The 19,681-nt window shown below is 35.0% G+C and overlaps 1 protein-coding gene across 1 annotated transcript in view; it reads right to left on the bottom strand.

Annotated features, from left to right (window-relative positions):
• Trmt61 (tRNA methyltransferase 61) overlaps window positions 1–19,681 on the bottom strand; it is an 89,534-nt gene that overhangs the window by 38,297 nt on the left and 31,556 nt on the right. The window contains exon 5 of the mRNA XM_068763523.1: window positions 610–779. Within this exon, the coding sequence (XP_068619624.1) occupies window positions 610–779 (170 nt within the window). The remainder of the gene's footprint in view (window positions 1–609; window positions 780–19,681) is intronic.

The following is a 19,681-nucleotide window of genomic DNA, read 5'->3' as shown; positions in this document are numbered from 1 at the left end:
TCAAGGCGTTTCAAGATAGAAACGACGAAATGATTAAAATAACGAGAGGGAAAGAAAAAGAGGGGATATAAGAAATTGCTACGACATTTGTTAATAACATGTGGTTTATCCGATGGCTTTACCGAGTTTAAAGCGGCACAGTAATAAAGCCGCTTATCTCTGACTTCAGTACCAAGCTCGAAGGTTCTATGGAAACCCCAGCTCTGGGTTGTTAAATTACATATTCTACGGAAGGCTAACAATTTACTAGGTCAAGAAAACTCAAAGGCTAAGGCGATCTCGGCTTGGGCTGCAAATTTCTTTATAATTGATTGTAATATATTTGTACCGATATATATTTTGTAACATATTTCTATTGCTAGCTTGATATATGTGTTAAATAGTGGGCTCCTTCGAAATGTTTGATTTGGGATATTATAATGTTTATTCAGCTATGTTGCGAGATGATCCAGACTACGTCGTGTACACTCAAGTATGTTCAACTATTTAGAGTTAAATAAAATATAAAAGTCGTTTTGCTGTTTAAACCAGCGTGAAATATGATAATATTCAACATTGCGGAACTTTTTAAGTAAAATGCATAAGTCGCTCGATGTGTGCTGCACTTACCTTGTGCTTGAGGAATGACAGATCTCGCACTGGTATATTACGCCTGGTGACTTTCAGCTCGCTCTGCAAAACCTCCATCGTGGTCACGTCTTGGAAGCCATGTTCCTTCAGCGCCAGGCAAGTACGCTGAACTTGTTCGATGCAGGGCGAGAACGAACAGAAGCGACCTCCTGTTCACAACAAACAAAAACTATTTATATTTATTTTCTATTTATCAAAGGCCTTTACAACGATCTACTAGGTCGTTTTTGCAATGCTTGCTTTGACTGTATTTTTATTCATTGACAATTGTTTGATTGATCGCATTTAAGATTTTATCATCATCATTTTAGTCGTATCATGTAAACTGGACATATCTTGCCCATTGCCATTTCGACTTGCCAATCTTAAGCCAATTTTCTAGAGCGTAGGTGTCGTGAAAAATGGGTTAAAACATAAATACTCGAAAAAAAAACTCGCCGGTTTTCTTAAGGCACGGTATAACGGTTTCAGTGGAACTATAGTCTAACAGCCTTTCTCACAAAACAATTATTAATAATTTGGTGACAACATTTAACAACCATAATTTACTTAATATAAACTAATTATAATTTTTTTTATTCGAACATGTCACAGCCATCTGTTTTATACTGATGGTCGCTTCAAAGCTTTTGTACTTTATGGACAGTTAATATTTATGCCATCAAAGACGTCGAGCTACTCATCATATTACTCTAAAATATAAAATGTAGGCTATATTGAATGCACAGTGTTTTGTTCCTCTGTTAAAAATTCATACAGTGGCACGATTAAAACATTTATAAAATTTATTGCTATGAAGCAAGATCACAAGTAAATATGAGAGTAATAAAAACGTGCTTGTGAACAACTGCCACGTTCGGCCGTATTTCAAAACGTTGCGTCACATAAATAGCTTACTATTATTGGCTATTATTCAGGGCCCAGGTATCCCGTTACGCGTGCCTTATTATATCATCCACGTGCTACACATTCTATAACAGTACCAGTTTAAAGTCGCCCCCCGCGGCGACGCGCCCGCGTCTACAGATTGGCAGATTGAGTGACGTGCGACGTCCTTATTGGTCGATAAGATGTGACAGATAAGAGCATCGGGCCGCATTAAAGCACCCGATGTCTCCCCGGACGGTTTTCGTCTTGTAGAAATTCAGAAACGGTATCGCCGCCACAAAAACTTAGCTCCGCTATCTGGCCATCACTACCATCATGGGAATGGAAACATCTGTCGGGATATCTCCGACGCTTTTTACTTGGAGCTTTTTGTTCGTTTAAAACTTTTGCTTTAAGCGCGAACTGAAGGTCTTGGAATACCTAATAGCGTCGAATATGGTCCCGAAGTAAAAAGTTTAGGTCATGCCTGATTGCGATAAAACAATACCCAATTTATTATATTTTTTGCTGTATCCTCATTTTGCTAGCGAAGATTATTTATAATTTTAAGGTAATAAACAATAAGTGAAAATAAGACAATAAGACTATGGCACTTTGTAAAATTTGTGTTTGCGGATCCTGAGTTTGCTTATAACGCCAATGACAGGCTTATGTTAAATTGATCACATGATGTTTTGTTCTATTGAGTCGTGGCGGGCGCGACCAGTTTTCAAATGAACTTCATCTGTCCTGTCTCTAAATTCTAAATAAATAAAAATCATTATGTATATACAATTGTGATCGACAAAAAAAAATAATTGTGGATAAAATCGCGTTGGAGTTTAGCCTTTAAGCTTTGGATGTACACCTTGGGTACATCATATTAGCTCAATAACATTATTATATGGGTATCAAAAAGGCTGTTTCAGTCCTTAGATAAGGGAGGCGAAGTGGGGACTAAGGTAAAAAGATCATAAGCGCAGCCATCGCGAGGGTCCTTGACGGACTAATACCCGTCCTTCGTCTCGCCGCGCACATAAGAAGTGTCCGAAGTATTATAATACACCTTCTAACACTACTATAATTGACAAACAAAGATGCACTGTTTTAAAGTTCTTAAGACCATTAAAAAAATTATACACAAAGTAATCTAGTTGCCTGGATAAGATATCAACGCGGTAACACAGAATGTCCTTGCTTAAATGTGATGCGGGAGCTGTTTTTGCGAAAAGATACCTTAGATCAAATCTGGAGACCAAAGATCCTTTAAAAAAAACAGTATTAATGTTTTATATTGTTGTCACATTTTTATTGGCATTTAGATAGTTATCTAATAAACGCTTTTAAAAAATATTATGGTAATTAATTTTTGTTACGTATTTCATACAATATAAACTACATTTTCGTACCAATTAAACCAACTCTAACCAAAGCTCTATTCCTAACAGCAAACCTTAGAGTCCCCGTTAACCTAATTCCCGCGTACATCTCGTGTCGCGTGACAGGGAGGTATAACGCCGGTAAAATGGTCTATTAACATAATGCCCTCCGAGTAATGAAGCTGTTACGAGTAATATTCTTATGAGCACGAAAATAGAAGTGAAGTATGTATTCACTATCTTAATGTATCTTGAGTCACGTATAAGTAAACGAAGTGTGAGGAACTCATTGGATTATTAATTTAATTCGTATTATGCTCCACTCTTAGGCAATGATAGGCTAGCATAGGCCCTCCACCAGTAGGAGTGACGATATAATCAAGTTCGCAAGGAAGTCGATGCATTCGATCAGCGAAAGACCAGTCGTAATAGCCTTGCAGTGAGCATCTATCGGCTATGATGATAATGATCCATCACCTAGTACATTTACAGTTCTTCGTTTGTGTACGTCACAGGGAAATTGATAGAATACCTCAATGTGATCGAAATTTGAATTGAATTGAGTCTCTAATAGCATCCTCTGTCTTAAAGGTACGAGTGTTTCCAATGTGCTTTGATCTGAGAAAAGCCAACAACAAACTCAGGCGAGTTTTTTTTTTGAATCACTTATGTTCTTAAATACATCCAATGTAGGTAGAGACTGTATTATATTTGAAATTAAAATTCAACAAATTTCCACATAATTCAAGATTATTCTTTAAATAAATTAAACTTCGTTTCTCTTTTTTGTTTTATTATTTTATATTACGTACTGAATTTAGTTTTAAAAGTATTGCCATCACAATAAAAATAAAAGTTTTAGCGAAAACAAATCCATAGTTATAATGCAAAAATAAGTTGAATATCATTAAAAATAACGTGTAAGTTAGGCGTTAAAGTTACTATAATATACTAAATGGCATACGTAATTTATCTAGTAGATAAATATTAAGTTAAACAACGGCTAAATATGTGAATGCAAAGACTTAAGGGTTAACAATGGCCGTTAGTCATCCTCTGGGGCTTACGACAGAGAGTGTAGGTCATGGGACAGGAATGCCGGCTAATTGACAGATTAGTAAGGACATCAATTGGGTTTGAATTATGCGCGCCGACGTTGGTAAATTTAGTTTTATTGCTTACTCCATTGTGGTTACCGCTTCGGTAGTTTATCGTGTGACCTTTGCCGGAGCATTGTGTAATGTTTGCTTAATATTTGCCATCATCTGCGTTATTATTTTAAAATTTTATAAAAACGTACAAAACTTTTCTCTATTTTTTACTTTATTTAAACACAAAATAAGTGTACAATGAAGTTCAAGTATGATTATTTTAGGATTAAGTTATTAATCACTCAACAACGTTTTCATGGATTACTTAAAATACATAATTTATAAAACACTTATATACCGGATAAAATTGTAGTAAGAAATACATATGATTTACGCATCATTTTAACACGTATAATTGTTGTTATGCATTATTTATTAAAGTAAGTATATCTGTATTAGTTTAGCTATTATTTTTTCCTAGCTTATGAAGGAATGCATTTGAATTCAAGTGCAAAGTTGAGTAATTTTATCTTTGGTTTTGAGAAGCGAAAGCAGTGGATGGGAACTTAGTCTTGCAATTTAGTGAATTTTAATTTATTTTAACGGAAGAAAGTAATAAAGTCGCTGTCGTACTGCCATAAATAAGTAATCGAATCACATTTTACTTCTTTTTCTTAAGTTTGTATAACTTAGTTAAAGCAAATTTCTAAAGTTGTGCTCGTGCATGTATGTACAATTTATTACTACAAATAATAAATATATTTTTATATAACTGGCATAGTTAATAAGTGAAAGTGATCGAATGAACTTCATTGCTCATTCATAGACGAGTAACAATAGCTGACATAGTCCAGGAGATGAGTAAACTGAAGTGGGTAGCACATATGTTGCACAGAACTGATGACCGCTGGAGCCTTAAGGTTCAAGAGTGGAGACCACGAATGGCAATCGCAATAGGACTTTCACTATCAATGTGGTCAAACGATTTCCTTTAGGTCAACGGAAGGCGCTGACTGCAGACTTTTTTTAATGCTTGTTCTCCCTGTTTTGAGAGGGACAGGGACGTTACAGTTCCGGGTTAAAAAATTTTTTTTCCAATTTTGTACATATTTTTTTTTTGCTTAGTGCAGGATGCTTCTTACCGTTTCTAAATATTTTTTTAAATGGCTTCTGCCATTGGGTACCCCTATCTTGTATTGGAACAATGTTTTTGCTCATTTTTTATTGATTTTTTCACATACTTTTAAATTTTTTGCTCTTCTATCATTCCTTTTAAGATTTATCTTTTATCTCTTCACTTCATTTACCTCTTTGTTCAAATATCACAGAATTATCACATTTGTATATTTCTTTATGCTACTTTATAACGTTCCTATAGAAGATGTATGAAGGAATGTCGGTTTAATTTATGCTATTAACAGTTCATCAAATATTCTTTAACATATAACACAAGAAATAACTGGATAAAAACAAAAGAGTGAACAAACGCTTTAACAGTATTTCCATCCTTATTCAGTTTAGCAAAAGCAACTGATGGTCTCAGTTATTGTGAAATTGTATAGGCAATTTATCGTAAAGTCGACGATACTGTCTTAGCAAATCTTCATACGAGCTATATACCAAGTATTCGATCCGGGTCATTGGCCGGCGTCGCCCCGCAAATATCAGCTGACTGAGTCTGCTCCCATAGTAAATGGGACCGTATTAGGAAATATCGAAAATCCAACGTTTCACGCATTGCATTATGACTTTGTGTAATGCAACTTGGCATTGTAAAGTGCAATTCACATGTGGCGACGTCTATCGCCTTCTATTTATTGTAATGCTTTAAACGTCTATTGCATGTCTTAATTTAAGATTGGCCTGGCGATGGAAAGTTTCCCGCAATATATATTACTTTAATTTACATTAGTAACTGGAAGTTATTGTAATTTAAGACATTTGAAAAAAAAATTACAGCCAATATTATTTTCAAACATGGCAAAATATTTACATATTTGGGTCATCGTTTCAGTTCATAGACGCCCACTGCAAGGCAAAGGCCTTCCCCAAAGATATCTTTGACGGGAATTACCATAATTGCCACGCTTGGCAGGCGGGTTGGCGGTCGCAGTGTGGTATTATGGTACACAGAGGACGCTCTTACCTATCCTATGAACATTTGTTTGTAAATAGAGGCGACCCTATATAATTAATGTACAAAGTGTGAATCATATAAGTTTGAATCCCGGGGAACGAACCCGCGACCTTCGATCGCAAGTCATGGTTCCCTACCGCTGGGCTATCACTACTCAAGTCTGGGTTAATAGTAATTACACAGTATTGTAAATGTACATTTTAAAGGAAGTATTTACAAGAAAACAATATAAATAGTTGTAATTTAACGATTATATACTATGAAAAATCGTTTTCAAAATTCGGATAAATACATATTCGAATTTATTATTTTTTTCTATCAGCCTCTGTAACGAATTTATAAGTTATAACTATGTCCAAGTTGATTGAAAAAATGAAATATAAATGTGTAAAATTTATACATACAACCAAATGGTCTGTATAATAACAATGTCGAACGGTTAAGTTGCAAACTTTATGATTTAACATGATTATAATATATATTTAAGCTAATAATTTACAGTACCGTTATCGTAATTATTTCTTCAGCCGAAAGACGTCTACTGCTAGATTTAAATCTCCTCTATATATTTCCAATGAGACTGATTGGAAGCGGAACGCATTTAGCGTTTTCCGAAGACCCTAACAAGATCATCTGTCTGCCTTGTGGATAGGCCTAGGCCTCACTTACTGTTCCGTGGTCTGTAGTGGAGGGCTGCCAACTGCTACTTCAACTTGTCAATCTGATTGATTATGTTATGAGTAACGTGTAGAATAGTGAACATTATGTTAGATATTTTGATTATTTGTTTCTTTATACAAATTCTGTTTTACATCTGTTATTGGTGAATAAAGAATGTTTGGTATAATAATTGTTGTGGCGACAAACAATAAAAAAACTAAAATAATGTTTTATTACACGACATAAAGGGATGAAACGCACAGAAAGTGTCATAAAGAGTGACCGGCGATATTTAAAAAGCGCTGCTTCAGTACTTGAATATTTTGTAATCATAGAAGTCTTTCACAACAAGTCTTTGTGCCATGAGCACTCCACTGCCATTACTGAACAATAAATAGAGGTGGGCCAAAATGATAGGCCTCGTTATCGATGATAAACAGTGTATAATTATTTCACCGCGGGCTACGGGCCACAGTTTCTATGTAAATGTTAATAAAATAGTCACAATAGTGACAGTCGATCTGTCTTTGAACGGACCCTTTAAGATCAAACCTTTCTAAAATTAATTACCAATATTTATTTAGAATTTTAACTTTAGAGCGATTATATTAGATACGTTCTGTATCAAAAAAAAAATGTAAAAATAGTATTAACGTCCTATTGGAAATTTATGGGAAGACAAATATCTTAGGCTCAGGGTATATCGAATGTACCGATTCTCGACACACTTAGGATGTTAGTCGATTACACTGATCAACAAAAAAAAACTTTCGAAAAATATCTTGGAAACCAACACTTGTTTAAGACAAGTAAGACATGCTGATTACAATATTAAACATATATAAATGGTCAATGCCAAATATCTCAACAACGGTGGGTGATAGAGACAGATTTTTTCAGATTTGTTATTAGCACGAAAAACTGCTTTAGAAAATGTAATCATCAATCAAGATATTTTTGGGTTGTTATTCAGTGTTATATTTTGAAACATTGTCGGGATATACTCCTCCCTATCTTTCGAGATTTTTTTTTCTTAGTCGGCCCGTACCGCAACTACTGGATGAGGGGTTTGGGAACTATTTGTTGCGGTGTTATCACCCGCAAGTGCTCTGATTTATTTTTTGGCTAGTTCACAGTCCCTCTATTAATCATGGTGGATTGACCCGCTAGGAATTTATCTACGAGATTCAATTACAAATATAAAGATCCGTAGACGATCGAAAGTAACAGACTTAGCCCAGCATAGACCAACATGGATTGACAATTTAAAATGGCAGTAGGTAGGGCACATAGCTAGTTGTTAATTAATCTGTACGATTGCCGCTCTGGTGTTAAGGCTATAATATGGACAGATGACATTGTTAAAGTCGTCGATAGACTTTGACAGCAGGCCGCTTCTGCTTCCGATTTAAATATATGGAGAAGGCATAGGCGTCAAACAGTGAACGTCTTTCGGTTGAAATGATATTGACGAATCCGATACTTTTAAAAATTACATATGTTTGATTGTAATATAAAAACACTTTTCTAACGTGTGAGCCCTGATCTGCGCAACATCTAAAATATATTCGTATGAAAGTAGTTTCAGATTTAACAATAGCTTCCGATAGTAAATCGAACCAAATCGATTTCGAAGCGATATTGAGGCAGATAATTTAAAAAAGTTACATCAGGACTCAACAATCAATGGTTTGGTTGCGTCAATGGCGACGTAACGTATTGTACCTCGGTTGCCTGAAGTCTCGTCGGCAACAATACTGGACACGCCATTGATGTATTAGTCGAGATAGCGTAGCGGTGAAATCATATGTGCTATGTAGGGTTGCCAACTGATAAAAATAATATTACATTCATAAATAACGAATGATGTGATTTTTTTTATATCAATAAGGCTATAGCAATTAAAAAGGAAATGAATAGCGACGATGAAACCGCAGCCGCACGCGCTGGACAATCAGATTATAAACACACTTGACACCATAATAGCGAAGCAATACACACCGCCGAAGACCGGCATAGACGACATAACTTAATACACAACAAATTTCTAAAAATAGGTCGCGATTTCTAGTGGGAGGAAAGCAGCTGTTCTAGAAACTTCTACCATACCAATGTGTTTTAAAAACAGATATACAATATTTATTAAAAAAAGTTAATTGAACTGGCACTTAATATAATATTTAAGGTAGTAGTATCATGTGGTCTTTTTGATTTGATCACACGTGGTCACCGCATACTGCAGAACATAATGAGGCCGGCACACGCACCGCATTGTTCTTGCGATGGGGCGATTGAAAAATAATTATATCGATATACTCGCCCGAGACCCTTTGTTAATGCATTACGCATCGATACGCTCGCAGTCGTAATCGAATTTCATTTGTTTTGTTTCTGTTTAGGTGGCCTATGATCGTTGCAATTCTTAATATTTTTTTGTAACTAAAACTGCAAATGTAATTAACTGAATAAATTAAACAAACCTTTTATATATATATTTGTAAATGTCTACTTTTCACATTAATTTATCTACAAACTAAGACCTTTTTTCAAAATTCATGATTCGTGGGTTGTAAGTGCGGTTGGCCTACAACCCCTTTTAAGGTAGCAAAACCTCAAGGTCTCTCTGTAGTGTCTCAGTTCGTGCCGCTACATATTATAGTTTATCTGGATAGGGAGATCATCGAGCATTTAGATCCCTTAGGCAGACGCTTCATGGTTTCTAGGCTCTAAGGCTCGAGATAGGCTTTCGCTGGACCCGTTCAAAGATGCCCGAAAAGAGAGAAACTTGACTCAGTTGAAAACTGGGATCATTTTATGTATTTTTTAAAGTAGTTTCAGTTTAAATTCTGGTGGTGTGTTAAAATAATTAGGATTTATTGTATTTTTCAGATATGGCTTATATTAGTCGTATATTCATACATACACGCGATCTTAATACTTTGAATGACATTTTGTCGACTTTGACATTATCAAAAAGCAGTTCAAATATAGTTATTTTATTTATTGTTTGTTAACTGATAAAGGCGAACACTGATATCTAGACGGATTTTAATAAAAAGTACTAGCAAAGATAAGAGCAGTTTAATTTTCAGTTAAAAATAAATATAAAGTCTGTATTTCCTAAAATTACATTCCCAACGGATGTACGTAGTTGGTGGAATAGTACCTAATGTACGCGTCCTATTACTGCCGGAATATTTTATCTCTTCATACAATCTCAACGTCAGTATGATAAGCCCTAACATCTCGGCCAATTTCCCTCAATTTAACAATATCTATTAAAAGCTTTTGCAAAGCGGTACCGGAATATAACCGGCACACAAGTTTTCAATCGTCTTTCACTCTTGCCTTATCTGAAGTAAATCATTGATACAATCGGTGAGAAGTTTGAATAGTGCTGGAAATATGGAAGCATTTATAATATATGAAATAAACCTGTACTAGACTTTCATAACTGGCGCTGAAATCCTGGTTCTAAAGGGACAGAATGGAGTCCTATCAGGAGATAGAGGCTCATTCTTGACCGTGATGACTAAAACATATATCTCGTATATTCAGTTGATGTATTATGTTACGTAGCATTTCTTATTTTGCATAATCAAGACTTTTGAGATATTATTCTGCTTAGGAACTTACGAGACGGGCCGCTACATCCCACATTTGCACGGCCGACCCTTACGGTTTCCAGCGAGGAGACCTCAGCTAGGGTTGTCATTTGTGGATAACACTTGTTTAGCATTCTAACTCAAAGGTACTTAAGAGATAATTAATTAAAGCATCGAGTAACAAACTTTGGGTTATTATTGAAGAGATTTTGCCCACGCAACTCTAAAAGGATACGGAGTTGTCCGATGACGGCAGAAGCCAAGTGCAAGTGACACATCACCGAATCGCATTCTCTGACCTAAAGAGGCATAAATTAATAATTACCTATACTATGAAATTATCGTATTTTCCAATAAGCTGTAAATATTTTTACGTTATTTCAGCTATAGGACGTCAACTACTAAATGTAGGATTTTCCATAGACTTCCAATAAGACGTGTTAGAAGCGACCTGCTTCCAGAAATTTCGAACTTAACAAGATCGTCCACTACTGACAAGAACGCCTGAAAAATACAATTTGATAGAATCTAGTATAAATTGTACCTGTTTAATATAAACATAATACATAACAAACTTACTGTTTTTACGAACTTTGAAATATTTTTTATATAAAGTAATTTGAGCAATCTTCCGAAGGTTTATCAGCATTAAAAATCCTTTGCACTGTATTATATTCTTTTACTAATTCTCGTTTTATAAAACATTAAAATTGATTGCGTGATAATTTTTAGGTTTTGTAAGAGATTTATTGTAAAAGCTTACACAGTTGCGTAAAAAGGGGTTACTAATTTTATGCAGCCTAGAGAAAATAACAAGCTTGCTTTAATATCTAGTGGTGTACATTGCTATTATTCTTTAGTATTAATTGTGTTTTTCTTTAGTCTTATGTATTACCACTAATTTTTATATGGCGTGAGGACGTTAAGTCGCGTAATTGTTGAAAATTCATTGTTTTGTTGAATGGTAGATGTTTTGTAAACACCCGATCGTTAAAAAATTATAATTGACAGTTGACAAAAATATGCGAATCCTTATGAATGATTATAAATAAAGATATATCGACGGCAAGAGAAAGAGTCGCCGCTTGAACTGTTTGTGTTGTTACCCCATTACTCAAATATTCGTCGCAGATTTGCCAAAACTGAGTTTAATTCGACCATTTGATAACTAACCAGTCTTTTGAATTTTTGCTGGAGTTTCTTTCACCACTAGTGCCAGCGGTAACGCTTTCCGAAATGGGAATAGTATTATTAGCCAGGTAATAGAAACAGAACCAGTAGATGTTCGGCCCTCTCGGTCTCGATTACCGACAGGTGACAGCAAAAGCCGAGGTCTACTGGCGGAGGACCTTGAGCATAGTTACTCCGTGGAGCGTCCGCAGCGATCTAATAGCTCAATGCACTCCCTATCCTTTAAATTAACTATTTTCACACATCGGACCGCTATACACTACCGTATGTAGCGGCCCGAGCCAAGGTTCCACTGAATGCCCTACCCTAAAAGATGTCTTAAGCTAGGCACCTTCTGCTTTCTGTTGCCTCGGAACTGTGGAATCTGCAAATGCCATTGGACAGCAGTGAGAGTCCAGTAAAAAAAAAAATGTTTTATCGAAAGTGTGCAATAATTTCTAAAGTTATATCAGTGGTACCAGAGTTGATGATAAAACTCTTTAAACAAAACTGCTTTTCTCTGACATATACATATATCGACCGCGTAAGTGTCGATGTCAAAATTAATGTGTATGGTCATTATTTTTACTTCAATACTAGAGTACCGTCACTTTTTAAATGTAACAAGCGTTATTTGTGAAGTAAAATTTAGACTCAAAGCTTAAAATTTGTAGGCGGTAATAGGAGTAGAGAAATTTATTTAGATACAGGAAAGAGGATAAAGTCGGCAAAGGTCGGTTGCGCAAATTCTCCGCCGCACGGCACGTCGCCGGGGTGGCCGCGGTCCGCCCCCGCTCGGGGCGAGCCGACGCATGCCCTACGTAACTCAATGTTACAGAGCGACGATTGTCTTGCTTACCTTTAATACTCTTATATATTTTTATACCTCAATTGTTTGAATATCAATTTTGGAGAGATTCAAAGATATAGTTTTATTATAACATCACAGAGTGTTTAATATTTTAAGTCGTCATTTGAAATGTTTGTTTAGCTAATCATATTAGCCAATAAGATCTTCGGATACAGGCTGCTTGATTAATCATTGAGCAAACTTTTGCTCTAAGATTGTAACAGAGATAATTTTTAAATAACCTGAATTTTATTTAATATAAATTATGATATAAGAATATTACATAAATATGATATCGCAAAGTTACGACCCTTCATCAAAATGTAAAACTTATAGACTATAAGTTTAGCTTAAAGATTTTGGATACCTTTGACTTTGACATTTATAAGCTTTGATTAGGTTGTTATTTGTCTATTAGATTTGATGAGATTACTATAACAAATAACTAAACCACAAATTACTATGAAAGTCTGACAAGTTACGATCGAATCATTGAGTTTATACATTATTTACTCACAGTGTTTGTGGTTAAGAAAAAATATCAAATAACGACTACCAAAAATAGTAGGGACTGCTATATTTTTGCATGCGTAAAATTTTCGCTCCGCTGACCTGTTTCAAGACAAGTGACAAGAGTTTCGTTTATCTGTGCTAATAGAGTGATTCTATTAGTTCATAACAAATACATTCCGTTCGTTGCTACGCAGCTTAGTTTTTTTAATTGACTTACACTACTGGAATTTAGATATTTATGGAAAAACATGAAGCAGGGCGCAGAAGGCGCTGAGGCTAAACCTTTGTTAAGGTAACGAAGTAGGGGGGCTTCTTTGGTTACTTCAACTCAGGCCGATTAAAGCTGTTTACCTGTTTGACTTGAAAACTTCACTGCGTTAAAAGCGGCCAAATATGAGAGCTATTGACGTTAAATCTTTTTGTAGTATCTAAATTAGAGTTTAAATTATATGGTTTACCGATTTTGAAGCTAACAAGCTAAGAGACTGGACGACGGAGGTCCCGAAATAAAACTGTCATTGGATACGTGTTTAGCATTTGGCATAGGAGAACAGAACTTTAATTTCATCGGTTTTACAATCCAATAATTATGAATGCTAAAACCGTCTAGCACCGCACCATTGTGGGCGGTATTATTTAGCTGTTTTATTTTCTCTTTATTGTACGTCAACAAGATATAAAAAGAGACCACAAGTCATCATCATTTGAGTAATAGTACGTCCAGTGCTGGACACAAGCCTTTTCCATAGATTTACAACAAGAGTGTTTGGACGCGGCATCAACTTCCGACGACGGATCTTCGCTTGCCGGTTCGGAATTCCTACTCTAAAACTTTAAGGATCAAGTGACCATCAAAATAACAAACATGCAAATGACCTTGTCAAGCGTATGTGATGGCAAAAAAATGAAGTACTAAAAGAGTGGTCTTAACGTAAAATGCGATTTCTTGGTTCAAATCCTTGGATAGATTTAGTTAATAATGACAAATAGAGTGGTAGTCGACAGTCTTTATTTAAAGGTCTGAAAAATCTCTTCATTTGTTGGTATAAAAAAATGATTGGATACCAAATGATTTACTTCGGAGACAGACGCAGTGTTCATCAGTGGGAGGGACCTATATTACTGAGAAGCCAAGTCGTTGGACGCATTTCGATCCCGGATAACGCGAGTTCCGAGTAATGTGCGTTCAATTAATTTAAAGGAACATTCGTTAATTTTATTAATGCGCGTCCAGCCTAAATCTACGATCAGGGCTTTGATGTGATCTTGGGCGCCTTCTCATTTTCGAAATTAGCAAATGAGTAAAAAACAAACTGTTGAAAAACCGCCAACAGAGTGGACGAGATAAAGAAATATACGAAGAGGTGCTGCGTTCGAGAAGCAAGATAACACCATTAACGCCGGGGATGTTGAAGAACAAAACAACAGAAAGGGACAGAGATTGTCAATCCTATGTCAAAACGTCACAAAACATAATGTTAAAAAAATTAAATTGAACTTTATGGTTACGAAGTTAAAGATTATTTAGGAACGGTACTCATTTACCCATTTGATGTTTTAAGTATAGTGGATGATGTTATGGCAACTGCGGGTGCGTAAGGGATAGATAACGATGGTAGTGATAGCGAAATGAGTGGAGTAAGCTTTTCTCAGCCACCCAGCCAGCAACATAATTAATGATGCTCGTGTCGCAGACGTATTTATAAATTGCCTTTATTCCGTTTTAACAAAGAGTTGGACATGCGTGATAGCGATGATAGGGCATCTACGCAAAAACGACTCAGTTATAATTTTTACTTTGAAGCACTTTGAAACACACATGGAAAAAATTTGATTACATATTTTTTACTTAAGGCACTTATGTAAAAAATATAATATAAAATTTCATGATATTTTAAAAAAGTAAAGTTATGGAACTAAGAGATGTCTTGACTATTTTGAAAAAACCGTATTTTTTATTTTAATATTTATTCTAATGGTATTAAATATGATTATATTTTAAATGTAATTCGCTTTGTCTCATTCGACAGAGATGTTTTTCTAGTAATACATAAATTAAAAAAAAATAAGAAATATTAATATTGCACCATAGCAATTAAACTAATCACCATAAACAATTACTAAACTACCCATTATGTTTACTGGTTAAATAAAATAAATTCAAGTAGCTTTTAAATTAATTACTACAACTACAGATTTGAAATCGGAACATCTTTCGTATAGGCCTATGTTTAGCAGTGGACATCCTGCGGCTGAAAAGATCACGATTAACTTACATTTTAGGACTACATTGAAGTTGTAATACAGAGTTTTTTGCAACAACAAATCTTTATGTATTTTTAGTATCAGAGAGTTGCTGATCGCCTTTTGATATTAACAGTATAACTAGTTTCATGGTTGTCGGGAACAGTAACTAAACTATAAGATAGCCACGTGATACTCGACTTGCGCTCAATATATTTAAAGTATAACATTGGGTACTCATTCCTGGAGACAAAGTAATATTTACATTTAGCGTAATAAATTAGTCGTCTTCGATGGCATTAATTTTGGAATCAATATTGCATAGCCATTATAACTATTTTATACCACGAAAGGTAGTTCTACACTTTTCGTAAAAAATACAAATACATTTACAAAATTGAAGACATGTTTATGCGGAATTTCTATCTTCGACGATTATTAAACTACAATACTTTGATCATCATTATCATCATTTTAGCTGCACGACATCCACATCTGGACATAGGTGTTCACTATATTTCCAATTGGATCGGTAGGGTTTATATCCAGTCTCTTCTGACGATCTTAATTAGGTCGTCTATCTACCCTATGTATGGTCGTTCTTCTTCACTTTAGAATCTTAAGGCCTCACCGGCCATTCGTTTTATAATGCAGTATGGTCACTGCCACCTCATCTTTCTTATCCGCTGGGCTATATCAGTTACTTTCGTTCGTCTATAGATCTTAAAAAATGCCGAACTTGGCCCCCTCTGTGGTTTGTTAAGTGACTATTAGCTTGCCAATGAGGCTCTAAGTGAGAGACTACCTTTCAGTACTTTAAACTATTAAAACTACCACACATTGTTTTTAGGTTTTCGTCTTAATGCATGGAGGAATATTGAATGTAAAATGCCTTCAGAACGCTGGCCAGATGAGTGGGTACACTGATAACATACTTTTGTACATTTTTTGTTTTATTATATATCTAAGGTTAATTACATTACTGTGATGTTATAACAAATCCATTTATTTTGTTATAGTTAAATGTGTTTAACTCAAGGGGAAAAACCAGAATCTATAATTATATTAATAAATATGCACACAATTTTATAATAAATTTATACATTCATGTAGGTATTATTTACCCACTTCTTACACTGAACACTGGGAATTTATGCGACTCGAAAAATTCACGTTCTATTTATTATTATTTTTTGAAAAAATACTTTTAGCAGTGTTATAACGCATACAATAAAAAATAATAGAAAAGCATTGATATTCAATGTAATATATAATGTTGATAGCAAGTCTTTAATCGAAGCGAATCTATTCCCACATTGCAAGTAATAAATATTCTCAAATTAGATCCATAAATTAAAAAGAAAATGTTGCAGTGCGAGAGCATTATTTGGTTCGCATGTAATAATGGCATATTTAGTGTGCGATATCGTTTAATGCGGCGAGGCCGGGATAAATCGCGGGCTGCGATCTAGCGCCGGGCCCCCTCGTCCCGCCTCCGAGTAAGTCACTGCTATCTGCCCCGAATATTGTTAATCAGTGTATCATTAGCTCTGGAACGGCGCACACTACCCGACTTATGAATTATTTTTTCATAATTATTCATTAAACAAATTACAATTTGTCATCATCATCGTGTCAGTCGATAAATGTCAAGAGCAAGGCGTAGGCCTCCTCCAAGATGATCACAATGACCTGTTGGATACGCTGACAACATCCTGGACTATATTGTTGATCCATCTAGCCTAGGGCCTACCCACGCTGCGTCTACCGACTCGTGGTCGCCACTAGAGAACATTTCAGCCATTTCTCCAAGTTGAGGCAATATACAATATTTTTAACAACTCATCAACTGTGATTTAAAAAATCTAGAGTATAAGTAAGAATTGTCAATGATTTAAGAAGCAGTATGTCGTGAATATTAATCAGATAAATAGAATAAGTATTTGGCTCAAGTAGATTATTCATTTATTCACCTTTTTTACAGTCTCTGTAATGGCAAACTTAATTCCTTTAAGCATTCTCTACTAGTCAACTCAATTTACAAAAACTAAAACCTAGTTAAGGTTGTCGGTAGACAATGGATACAAACCAACTGACAAAAATATTCCTATGCTCGATTGAAAGCATAACGTCTTGAAACAACTCACACACGTCAACGTCATTTATAACCACAAGTTCAATAACAATCAAATTAAAACAAGTTATTTTTTATTACTTTACCGCTAATAATTACTTTTCAACAATCAAAAGTTTTCAGAAAATATCTAATGAAGTTAAAAAATAGGAAATAAAGCAATGTATAAATATACGAACTTAAAAAACACGCCGTGTGGTTCTTGGGCTAAAGTCCTAAGCCGAGCAGATGGTGGTGGGCGCGCGCGATAGCTCCATAGCGCACCGGAGCGATATAGATAAAGCTAACGGGGAGGCGCTGCTATAAATCCAAAAAACAACCAAACACAATCAACTCTGTCCTTCTCGCGCACGTGAAAAAACTTACTCCTACCCGCCGCTTCTCGCTCTCAGTGTAGTCATTCCTCCAAGCATTGGTCTACACATTGTTTTTAATCGTATTACAAAAAAGCTATATAAATCAAATTAACTTATGGCATATTTTAATAGAACAATAACTTGCTCGATTGTCTGCTTCAACAACCGAAAACGAAATACTTCATCAACATTAATTTCTTTATTCCTTATTATAAATGAACAGGACTTAAAAAGAAATGTAAAAGGCTTTTCAAAAGCTTTCATTTAGACAGCTAACTAGTTAGGGCGGTTACCAAACGATGGGTGATAGAAATGGATGCACATACACATTATAGATTATTATTTATAACACAAAATACTAAGATATAGTATTTTTCAGTTAACCTAATATAGAGAGATAATTACACTCCTTGTACAGTGTAATTGCTTGCAGCTATATAATCTTTAACAGCTTGACTGTCAGTGTCTTGAATATGACAGTCAGACAGAACTCAACTTTCTTTTCTGTTATTCATTTGTTTAAAAGCATTCATATGTTAATAATTAAGCAGCATTTATTAACATAAAGTTATTAAAATAAAATGTACACGTAAGCATATTACTTCACGTGATGCCGGCGCCCTACTGGCTTATAAAAGTTGGTCGAAAGGCATCTCGACTGGTATAGACAGGCAGCACAGTTGTTAAAGAGGCTTAGGTCATTTGCTGTCAATAAATATATATATATATATAGTAAAGCCTATCCAAAAGTCAATGGTTTCAGAAATAATAAATAATCTAATAAAAACTTTGTAAGAAAAGGCGTTTTCAAAGGTCCAGTTACTATATATTAAAATTAATTATAGTTTTCTATGTGTTCCTGTAGACTATATTGGCAGAAGATATTGGCCTATCGCATTCTTATAGAAAAATTAATTATCGTAACATATTTTAGAGTAGTCATTTTAAGTAGGATGTTTGAAAACATATGTCAATGCTTTAGCTCTGTATATTTTGATATTTAAGAATTTTTATTTGTTTTTATATCCAAATAACCCATATATTACTTGAAGACGAAATGTTAAGATATACGGCTTTACAGGACTGAAGAAGGACTACGCTTTCATCTTAGAATTGTTTTAATTGAACTGACAGAAAATTGTTTCTGTTTGGAACTTTCTGTAACAATATAACCGACAGACAGAAGAATAAACAAAAATAAATAAAGTTCAATGACAAAATGTTTACATCGAAAATCGGCCAATGCACAACATGCCGACTACGGAGCAATAAAGTATTCTACAAGTGATACAAGAATGTACGCCAATCGGCGCGCCGGATCTGCCTCGTTGCTTTAACTTTATAAATACTAAGCTATTTATTTCTGGAAATCAGCTATGTTTATCAATATCGGTTTAGGTATTAAATATATTTCAAGTTTCCTCTTCTCGTCTAGAAGACCTGTACTAATATTAAGGGAAAAAGTTTATAGTATACAGTGCACAGCATATTGTCAAACTTTTGTGTCAAAAAACTAATTTAAATGCATCCCATAAATTGATTAAAACGAAATATGAAATCTTTTTTTTTAATATTTGGTCTACTTTTTTGATTTTAGTCGTATTTTTGGATATGTAAAAACTAAGATCAAATCATTGACGACTTACGGTACTGAAAACGGTCTCTCAGTTCGGGGCTCGATGGCAAGTTCAAAGTCCATCAACGAGCCACGGAGAGGGCTATACTCGACATTTCTACGATTTAATTAGAAATTAGGAGATCCGAAAACGAACGAAAGTTACTGACATAGTCCAGCAAATTGGCAAGTTGATGTAGCAGTGGCCACATAGGGTATAGACTTGATGATTGCTAGGACCTTAAGGTTCTACGAGTGGACACCAAGGACCTGCAAGTGCGACTTAAGACGTCCGTTTCCTAGGTAGATCGACCATTATGTTAAGATCATCGGAAGGACACCTGGCGCAAGTCGCTTGTAAGTATTCCTATTAAAATATATGAGATAGCCTTCGTCTAGCAGTGGAAGTCTTGCGGCTGCAATAATAAAG

The sequence above is a fragment of the Battus philenor genome, unplaced genomic scaffold (genome assembly GCF_028537555.1).
Source record: "Battus philenor isolate CCGP_79_NKW_IND1 unplaced genomic scaffold, ilBatPhil1.0.hap1 SCAF_18, whole genome shotgun sequence".
Taxonomy (NCBI): domain Eukaryota; kingdom Metazoa; phylum Arthropoda; class Insecta; order Lepidoptera; family Papilionidae; genus Battus; species Battus philenor.
Note: the sequence above shows the minus strand (reverse complement) of the source record. Positions and strands in the feature narration are given on the sequence as shown.